Source organism: Aptenodytes forsteri, unplaced genomic scaffold (assembly GCF_000699145.1).
Source record: "Aptenodytes forsteri isolate BGI_AS27 unplaced genomic scaffold, ASM69914v1 Scaffold578, whole genome shotgun sequence".
NCBI lineage: Eukaryota > Metazoa > Chordata > Aves > Sphenisciformes > Spheniscidae > Aptenodytes > Aptenodytes forsteri.
The window spans coordinates 779,849-789,785 of record NW_008795139.1 but is presented as its reverse complement, the minus strand read 5'-3'; the positions used below and the strand labels follow the sequence as shown (position 1 = coordinate 789,785).

General features: G+C 44.6%; 1 protein-coding gene across 1 annotated transcript; it reads left to right on the top strand.

Moving 5' to 3' along the window:
* The first annotated feature begins 529 nt into the window (after positions 1-529).
* On the top strand, positions 530-9,320 carry CISH (cytokine inducible SH2 containing protein). The gene is made up of 3 exons (XM_009278497.2): positions 530-815; positions 5,476-5,702; positions 6,165-9,320. The coding sequence occupies exons 1-3, from the start codon at positions 769-771 to the stop codon at positions 6,665-6,667; spliced, it is 777 nt and encodes a 258-aa protein (XP_009276772.1). The 5' UTR covers positions 530-768; the 3' UTR covers positions 6,668-9,320.
* Positions 9,321-9,937: the final 617 nt, after the last annotated feature.

Here is a 9,937-nt window from a genome sequence, read left to right as displayed (position 1 = left end):
ATGATGTGAATACAATACGATTCCAGGAATCCCTCACTTCCTGGAACAGATTAAAAGGGGCAAACAAAAGATTACTTAGTAGGTTGGGTTTTTTTCTCGGAGCTTCATTACTGCTGGAGTCAGTGAAAAAGCAGGTTGCTGCTCTCCCGGCTCTCTTCCCCCAAGCATTCGGGGAGATATTATTTATTGGTATCTATTTATTATTATTTCAGAGTGCTCTGAGTATTTTTTCTAAAAGATTGCTCTGAAGGAAGATTATATCCTCTTTAAATATATGTAATTTCCCTTTTCTCTGGTTATTTTAAAAACTTTTTTTGTCGTCGTTTTCCGAAAAAGCAGAACAAGAATACGTTATTTTCTAAAGCACTGAAAGTGCACACATTTTCCTGGCCAAAGTTGCTAAACAATCCGCAAAGTCTTTCTCGGACAGCCTGATTCGCCTTCTGCTTGGCTTTTTCTGTGTCTGAAACACAACCTACCGCGGAAGGGTTTGCTGCACTGAAAGTGCACACATTTTCCTGGCCAAAGTTGCTAAACAATCCGCAAAGTCTTTCTCGGACAGCCTGATTCGCCTTCTGCTTGGCTTTTTCTGTTACTGAAACACAACCTACCGCGGAAGGGGTTTGCTGGGACTCTCCAGCCTTCTCTTACCGTGAACCCCTAACCAGAGGCTGGAACTAGCTCGCTCCTTCTGGGAAGCAAAGAAAAAGGAGACGAGAAGAAAAAAAGAGAAGAGGAGAAAGCATTTCCCACCTTCTTGAAGACTTAATGCTTTTCCCTTGGTCCAGGAGTGACATGATCCTCTGCGTTCAGGGGTAAGATACTTTGCAGCCTTCTTTTAAAAGCTGTGGTCTGATAATTGTAATTAGTAAGATTCTCTGGGACAGTTTTTCAGCTCGTGTGAGTTGCCATGTGCGATTGTAATGGAACGGGAATGACTTACGCTGGCCGAGTGCTAAGTTGTGCGTCTGTGTCCTATGTGTCTGCTTTTTAGATTCCACAGCCAAAATCATAGCACCATAAAGTGTTCCCGATTTTCGTGTTTTCTATTGCTGAAAAACTACATGGTATTCAAAGCCTCTGGGGGAGTAAAAATTAGTAAAAATGTGGAGTGTGTTGTTCAGTGGTGTGTGTGTGCAGCAGCAGCGGGGACACAAACTCGAGACTGTAGGTGTTCTCTAATGTCCCGGTGGAAACAAACTGCTCACAGGAAAAAACTTCCCTGGACTTCAGATGCTTTTGTCTATTTCTAAGTAAATATTTATGCTAAACATATTTATTTGGTTTTCTACTTATTTGTTTTTCTCCATTTATTCGGTTTTCTATTGCTTTTACAGGTAAGATTAAATGTATGTACATATATAGAGACTTACACATACAGAGCATTCTGCCGAATGAAGGCCACAGGGGGCACATATATAGTTACACCACCTTTGTTCAGTAGAACAGGTAACATCCAAGTCCCTTCGCCGGTACTGGTGTCTGGTACCGGTGTGTTGGCACTTCAGTGTCTGTATGATCAGCTCAGGTCATCAACATGCGTAAATACCTGGTCTGCAGGAATCACCCAGCATTTTTACACATGCTGCATATTTGGAAAGTGTCAGCATTTGTTTCAGCCTGAGCTGTAATGTCAGTATTACCCATCCCTCCTGCCCTCAGTGGATTTTCCTCAGAGATAATGCATTTGCCCTTGTCTGCTTTATATGACTAAAGCACAGGGATTTTTCTGCCATTTCCCCCCAAAATCTGTTCCACAGACAAGCAGAGCTCATGCTTACCAATACTTTCCTACTACTCAAGTGGATTTGCTTTTGCTTTTATTTTCAGTCTACTGCTGCAGTCCCTACAGCCACGGCAAAGGGAATTCATTTTTCAACTTAGGCTTTGTGGAACCCTTATCTGAAGCTTTTCTCCAGGGTTAACATACTAGAGCTACTCCTTCCCTTCACCCACTAAGAACTTGTGTAGATGGTTGTCTCTTAGTATCTTTTTTATGACCATTTATTGCTTGGTTTTCATTATCCTCTAGGATTTCATATGTCCTGGACTCCATGCTCTGCCTCCTATTCAGACCAAGCTCCCATGGGAGTCTTGGGACGTGGCTGATGGAAGGGAGAGCAGCTCGACGCACTTTTTCTTGTACTATTTGTACTGTGTTACAAAGTTTTAGCTTATCAGCAAAGTAACTGCAAAGCTAACACTAAATGGTATCAGACATATCTGGTTCTCTTGAACTTTCTTGGCTTTCCAAGGCTTTTTGAAACACTAATTGCCAAAGCACAGGGAAGTTCATTTGCTGTTTCTCTCGAGACTCTACACAGACTACCAGCTAGACATGCCAAATTTTATATATTTGTTTTCTTCCTCATCGCAGCTGTTGTACTAACACTCTACTCTGTTCAGTCTTGATCCTCCATGTGTCTCTCCTCTACTTTCTTTCTTACAAGCACTAATTATTTTCAAATACTTACTTTGCCCCATTAAAGGGCTGACTTTTTCATGTGGGCATACCTTTTTCAACATGTCCTTATCCCAGCAAACTCTTCTTCTCCCTCTTGCAAATGTACTTGCATTAAAAGTTGTAGACTGGCATTACTCGCTGATCCCTCTGCTCTCCCTTTCCTGTGCTTGGAGCTGCTCTGGTCACAGCAGCAACTCTTTTTTCTTCAGCCTGTGTACAAAGTTGTTTAGCACACAATCACCTCCCAGTCCGTGAGAATTTCTAATCCTGTGCTCCTTTGAGACTACAGCTGCACTAGGGCTGTTTGTAGGGGGAGAGAGGGGCATAAGGCAGGTCTATAGAAGGAAAATAGGAAGAGTATAAGCATGGTCCTTCTCTGGCTGCAGTGGAAGAATCCTCACAGTCACTGCATGGGGTTTGGGCTCCTTCAGCTTCAGGTGGCAGAAAGCATAAGGCAGCAGAGAGCAAGCACAGTGGGAAACCTCGTCTTAAGCACATGGGCTCAGCTTCAGGGAGACCCACAGTGGCTCTATAAAAGAAACCTACTGACAAATTCACGTAGTTGATGTGTCTTTTGGAGGACTGAACTGTGAACTGGTACAGCCCTTGAAATTAACAACTTTCTGCAATGAAACGGGAGTACAGTTCCCCATGCAGCTTTGCTATCTCTCCCTTCCTTCCCAGGCTCTTAGCCAATTCCTAATTTCCTCTCTAAAGTAGGTATATAAAAAGAAAAAAAAGTAGTTCCGTGCTAGAACACGAAAAGTTTTCTTTGTGTTCAAAACCTTTCCCGAAGGGTAGGCCAGAAAAATTTTCCAGGAGAAAATAAGTTTGGAGAGATTTGGAATTTGGACTGCAGTATTTAAGTTCCGGGGAGCGAGTGGGCAGTGAGCGGTGCAGGACTGATTTTACTTAACATTGGTCACAGTCATTTTCAGCTCAGTGAACAGTTGGTGTAAGAACGCACCTGAGAGAGAATGCTCTGCCAACAGCGCTGTGTAACACCCTCTGCACAGCGCGAACTGTTATATTAGGTTCAATACAGTGAAGGATCTGGTTTATAGTCCTCCTTGCTCAAAAAGGGGGGAAATGGAGAATCAGGAATCTCCTTTCCCCAAGAAGGCAGGTAGCTAGACATTTGTGAAGACCGTGACATTGAGAGGGAGACATCCAAATATCTTTAAAAATGCAGCCCTCCCTCAACACTTACAAATGTACGGTGGGACTTAAAAGAGAACTCAGAGGCTTCCTAACAGCCATCTCCAGGTATAAAAGTATATTCAGATCCACTGTTCTGTAAAAGCCACTGAAGACACAGTCCCTGTGGTCAAGGGTGCCTGGTGGGGATATGGGCCAGCAATCACTTTTATTAGGTTTGGCTTCCTATCCATGAAGAGAAATTAAGAAATGAGGATCAGATGCCATGAATGCCAAGTAGATATCCTGCTTTGAAATGTGATTTGACATATGGAAAAAGGAAGAATGTTCTTTTCTAAATGCCAACAGAATAGTGGGGTTTTGCCATGTATTGCATGGGCAGGAAGCGTCTCTCCGTAGATTCAATTCTTCCAGTGGTTTTACAAAAACCTTACCCCAAACCTACGTGGTTTTATTAGAAATGCAGAGTCATGGAACTGACTGTGGCTCTCACTCACAAATCATTGTGAAGTCATTTTCAGGTTATCTCTAATCAACTTTTCCCCCAAATCCCTTCTTTGTGCTCCTGGTCCCATACCTGAGACTCAGCAGTTTGAGAAGGTGGAGTGCTATGATCAGGTGCAGATCAGTTTACAACACATTTATGTATGTACCTGAAGTGTCACTGTTTGCATAAAGCACAGAGAAGGAGGAAGGTTGGAAGGGAAGTGCTTATGACTTTAGAGTCTCCTTCCACTTCTCTCTTCAGTGATGTGGGAGGAGGTGGCTGCTGCCTTTGCAATCACCATCAGCTCCAATGGTGCTGTGACGGTCTTACGTTGAGGACTGTGTTGTATTTCTCTGGAAACTCAGCCATCTTTTATGTTAAGTGTCTGAAAGAACATCTCAAGCAAGTGAGTGCATGTGGGGGATATAACACAGGACATGCAGCAGTACAGGGCACACAAAGGCAAAGAGCCTAGAAGAAAAGACAGAAACTAATGTTTTTGCTCAGGAGATTGCCTGGGAACAAAGACTTCCCTGGCCCCCAACATCCATCCTTCCTCTGGAGCTCTGCCTTCCTTTAGGAATCTCCATGCTGCAGAGAAGGAGCTCCTATGGCCCACGAGAGCTCCAGGCTTTGTGAAACTGCACTTAGATGCTGAATGGCTACGCTAACACTCTCTTCAGGCTACAGAGGGAGTAATGTTCATAGCAGCGCAGTCTTGGCAGAACCTCCTACTACTATAATCCTGCAGGGGTTACAGTCGCACTATCATCTCCATCGTGCCGTTGAACGCTAGGGTTTGTGTAGTGCACAGGCTTGGCTAAAACAAGAATTCCCATTATTCTACTACAAGATCAGCTCACCCTGAGTTCTAACAGACACATTTAGGATCACATCAACCTTGAGCAGAAAGCAGGTAGGACAAAACCCAAGCTATTCCCCATTCTGCTTCTAATTACATTACAGTAAATGCCTAACAACCCACTAGCAGAAAAAGATGCTCCAACATTGTAATGATGTAAGTGAAGCTGTAATGCTGCAAGTGAAGCTGTAATGGTGCTATGAACCTTACTGCCTCTGAAACTACATATTAAAAGGCAAGATCTAAAAATATCAGGTTTCAAATCAACCTAAATTGCACGATAGACCACCTTTTACAAGGCGAAAAAGGCCAACTCCCTCTCCCTGTTTCTAAGGGCTCATCTTTAGCTGTGTAATTTTCCCCCCTTGCCTCTCTGAAACATAATCATAGTGAAGGTCTGTTTATAAAACATAACATGTTGTAATACAATGTAGCATGCACTGAGCAGAAACTGCAACCTATTTCAAGGCAAGGAAAAACAGCAGAGTATGCCCTTCATTTCAGACCTCATCCTTTGCTGGCAGAGGAAAAGATCAGGAGACTGTCACTCGGGGGCATTGCGGTGGATTTGTCAGAGCCGATCATGCAGCCTCTCCCAGTTATGGCCTTCCAGGAGGAGTCTGCGCCTGCCTTTGCAGCACCAGTTCCAGACAGCAACCCACCTCAGACACGAGACCCTGAAGAAGACCTTCTCTGCATTGCAAAAACCTTCTCCTATCTGCGAGAATCTGGTAAGGCTCAACTCACAAAGTCAAGGGGTCAGAAGGCTACAGGGAGCAGGGAGCCAACTCTGCAATCTGAGCTCCAGGAAGAATCTCCTGATCCCACTTCAGATAGGAACCTGGTTCTGTCACAACCATAGCTGACTCTTGTGGGTGCAGCAAGTGTATTTTCAGTCTCTATAAACTTGTATCATGAAGTAATTTATTACTAGTGTAAGCAAAAGCTTTGTCTTTTATAACTGAATCAGGAGAAAGAATTGCAAGAAGGCCCCTCTTTCTCTGTAAACTGCAGTAGCTGCAAAAGTAGTCATTCCCATCCCAAGCCCCAGCGCAGCAATGACAGGCATAGGTAGGAAACCCTGGTTACTTCCCAAGCCCTGAATTCAGTAGGCTTCAAGGCTTCTCTAAATACACTGCCGGTCCTTTAATATGTTCTTTCCCTAACAAGTTCTTTCTGGAATGCTTTTCCAGGTTGGTACTGGGGATCTATCACTGCCAGCGAGGCCAAGCAGCATCTCCAAAAGATGCCTGAGGGCACCTTCCTGGTACGGGACAGCACCCACCCCAGCTACCTGTTCACACTCTCTGTCAAGACAAATCGAGGTCCCACCAACGTGCGCATCGAATACACTGACAGCAAGTTCCGGCTAGACTCAAACTACTTGTCCAAACCTCGCATCCTGGCCTTCCCGGATGTGGTCAGTCTTATCCAGCATTATGTCATGTCCTGCACAATGGAAAGCAAGAATGAGGCTCCTTACCCACCTCCGTCTCCTCTACCTCCCATGCAAAAAGAGATGGCAGCAGCTGCAGTACACTTGAAACTCATCCGGCCGCTCAGCCGCAAAGACAACATCCCCAGTCTACAGCACCTGTGCCGGCTACGGATTAACAAGTCTACAGCCAACGTGGACCAGCTCCCTCTACCTAGGCGGATGGGGGACTATTTGAAGCAATACCCTTTCCAACTCTGAAGCGTGGCCATTTTGTCTCAGGCATGACAGACAGGGACAGAAATAAGAGAACTTTGTGTCTTTGTCCCGCTAAAGCACGGCATCAGGTGGGCACAGTAAAGACCTGATTATCAACAGAGACTGCATCCATCTTTCCTCTCCCCTTCTCTCTAAATCCATTCCAACGCCAGGGAGGAGTTGGTTGTTTCAGTGAACAACGGGACACAATCTGAGCTCTGAACCTCAGGCTGCGCCGATAGTGGCTGTGAGAAAGTGCTGTAGGCATGTGCACACTACTTGAATTTCAGAGTTGCTGTGACACCGGAAATGTTAACATTGTTATTTTTGCTATTTATTTCCATGGCAGTTTCTCTCCTCGTGGTATTTTAAAAGCACCTTTTACTTTATTGTTTTTTGTTTCTTTTTCTTTTGTGAAATTAGAGATAGAATAAAGACTCCCAGCCAACTGGCAGCCAAAAATCTGTGGGAATTTGGATTTGGATTCACATCCAAATAGTACCTGTCTGAGCCTGTCCTTGCAACAGGTCACAGGAGTCCACATCCAAGCTCCCCCAGACTTCTGAGGTATGTGGGACTCAGATGACTGTATCTAGACCCACCTCTACAGAGGTAAAGAATATTTTTTTTTCTTCCTGGGCTACAGGGGGCTGGGTATCGTAACCTCAAAGCACATTGGTAGCAGCTTGTGCATCTCCCAGAAATGCATGCTGCATCATAGGTTGTGGACAGGAGACTTCTTTGAGGAAGCCCTTCTTCCTTGAGACCTCTAAGCAGAGATTCTGGATATTGAGCTTGGACCAGGGAGCACTCATCCCATTTTTTTTTTCATCTTCCCCGTCTCCAAAGGAAATTTGTGGCAAAACATTTAGAAACAAGTAATCAGAAACCCAACTTTCTTATTTGCAGGCAGAGGGATTTGGTTTCAGAGCACTCTGCATTTGGCTTGCGTTTTAAAAGTGCTGTTCCCTGACATTGCCCTTGCCTTGCAAGACGTGGGGCAAGAACGAGGTCTCCTTGACCAGGGGTTCAGAGACAACTCTGCTGAGCTGCACCAAAGACACACACAGCTTCAGGATATTTATTTATTTATTTCTGGGGGGTAACAAGTTAAAAGCACCTCAGTAGAAAGAGCTGTCCTTCCTCTCTGCTAACACAATGCCAAACTGCCAGTTGCTCTGCTTCTGCCAGCATTATTCACGTGGCTTCAATCAGAGCTAGGCTCTAGTACACACTGGAAACCACAGTTCAACTTTTCTGTTTGCCAAGGTCCAGACCTCTCCTCTCCCTTTCTCCCACTTGCATGTTTGTTATCCTTAATTAGATTTTTTGCTCTGGGTTTACTTCTCGCACCCCATCCCTTTCACACCCTTGCAAATGAAGCACAATGGCTCTCCCTTGCTCTTTTGCGGATAGGAGGGATAAACAGCAGATGGGATCTGCCCAAAACCAAGCATAGACAGAGAAGTTGCCCCTTCCTCTTCATTTGCATGATCCCATCATCCTTCCAGCCTGTAGGAGCCAGTCCATGCCACTGAGTGAGAGTAGAGAAAGGAACAGACAGGTCTAGAGAATTATCTTTTGGCTTCTTTCACCCGTAAGATCTCATAACTTGATCAAGCAGGAACCAATGTTAAGGATTCCTCGTTCATCCCTCCCTGGGACTGTCTCTCTAAGGCTCTGTAAGTGAGAAGAGACAAATCCCAGCTCTACCTGAGGGTTGAGAGAGGAGGTAGAAAAGGATGGGATGGTGACCAAGGAGACAAGCTCAAAGCATTTCTTCCACCCTAACTTAAAGCTGCCCAAAGGGACAAGATCGGCTGATGTGCTTAGTCAGTGTCCTTTTTTTTTTTTCCCCCCTCCACATTTATACAAGTTTGTGCTCTTGCAAGCTTTGTTTTTGATACTTTGATGATTGACAGAGTGCATGCGTGATGTCAGGTTTGCTTTTTATTATATCCTTCCCCCTTGCCCCATATGGCAGGAACCGCGGGAAGGTACTGAATGAGAATGAAAACTTAGAAGGCAAAACAAAAAAGAAAACTTTTTTTTTTTAAAATAACGTAAACCATAAACCACTGAAAAGGCTTCCTTTTATCCAAACACCTCTGTCTGCCTGAGGACACTGGGAACAAGGAAACCACAGCTCTTCAAGGAGCAGCAGTGATCTCAGGAAGCCCACATGGCTCGGCCACAGGCTTGATATCTATTGCGTGTGAAAAGCCAGTTTGAGAAAGGTACAGCAGGAAAGGGCAAGTTGTTCAGCTCTCTGAAACTTGCCTCCTACTCGATCTTTTCTCTGTTGGGGGTAATGAGGAAATCAAGCTTGCAGGTTTGACCGCAATGAGGTCAGTCATTGCGCCATGAGAGCTCAGCTAAAATGGCAGAAGCATGGAACAAGAATGAATGCCTGGTTAATCCCCCAGCAGGACGATGCAGAGGCTAAGCTGAAGGCTGTAAGCTCATATGGGCAGGGACCATCTCTGTTATATGTTTGTTCTGCATCTAGCACAATAGGGTTCTCTAGGTGCTACTGCAATACAAAGAATAAACGATACAGTTACTCCAAAACGTCAGTTTCTTCTATCTTGAGTCAGTTTGTTAAAAATCATTTGACTTGGATTTTAAATAAACATTTTAAATATATTTTAAAGCCACTCGATGTAGAAGTCTTTGGTAAAATCCAAATGGATTAATTCATTTCCTGTTCACAGAAATTCTCCCCAAGACCAAACAAACTCTTGATTTTTTTCAAACAAGACACAAAAACCTTTAACAAAAAGGAAAGCCCTTCAGATACTGGGAGAGTTAACCCCAAAATCATCATCAGTGTGGGCCTGGTTTCTACCGCACACAGACGAGCAGCAGCAGGTCCCAAGATACCAGGGGCTTAAGGAACGTTCTTTAATGATGTAGAAAAACCCAGGAATGATTTTTGTATTGCTTCTATGTGCCATAGAAAACCATTACAATCTAGGGGAAAGGAGACGGAATGTAAGTGGAAGTTTGGCAACTTGTTTACAGCAGGCTTCAAGTTGGCCCCAAAGAAAAATTCTGCTCACGGTAGTGTTGAAAGACAAGTTCATGAAAGGCAAACCATGCTTTGGATGCGAGACTCACGGCATCAGCTTCTTCCCCATGTTCTGCTGCCGCTGGGCCTCAGTCTCCCCGTATTTGCAGTCTGGCCCAGCACCCTTTCCCCTTCTCATCACCTCACGCGCCAGACACAGCAGGCATGGAAACCACCGGGAAGCTGGATCTCCCCTCCCGTGT

Bases quoted from the DNA above. Each gene is read 5' to 3' on its own strand.
- CISH (XM_009278497.2), top strand. From the start codon at position 769: ATGCTTTTCCCTTGGTCCAGGAGTGACATGATCCTCTGCGTTCAGGG. The intron at 816-5,475 runs GTAAGATACTTT...CCTTCATTTCAG, and splicing joins ATGATCCTCTGCGTTCAGGG to ACCTCATCCTTTGCTGGCAG. The intron at 5,703-6,164 runs GTAAGGCTCAAC...ATGCTTTTCCAG, and splicing joins CTCCTATCTGCGAGAATCTG to GTTGGTACTGGGGATCTATC.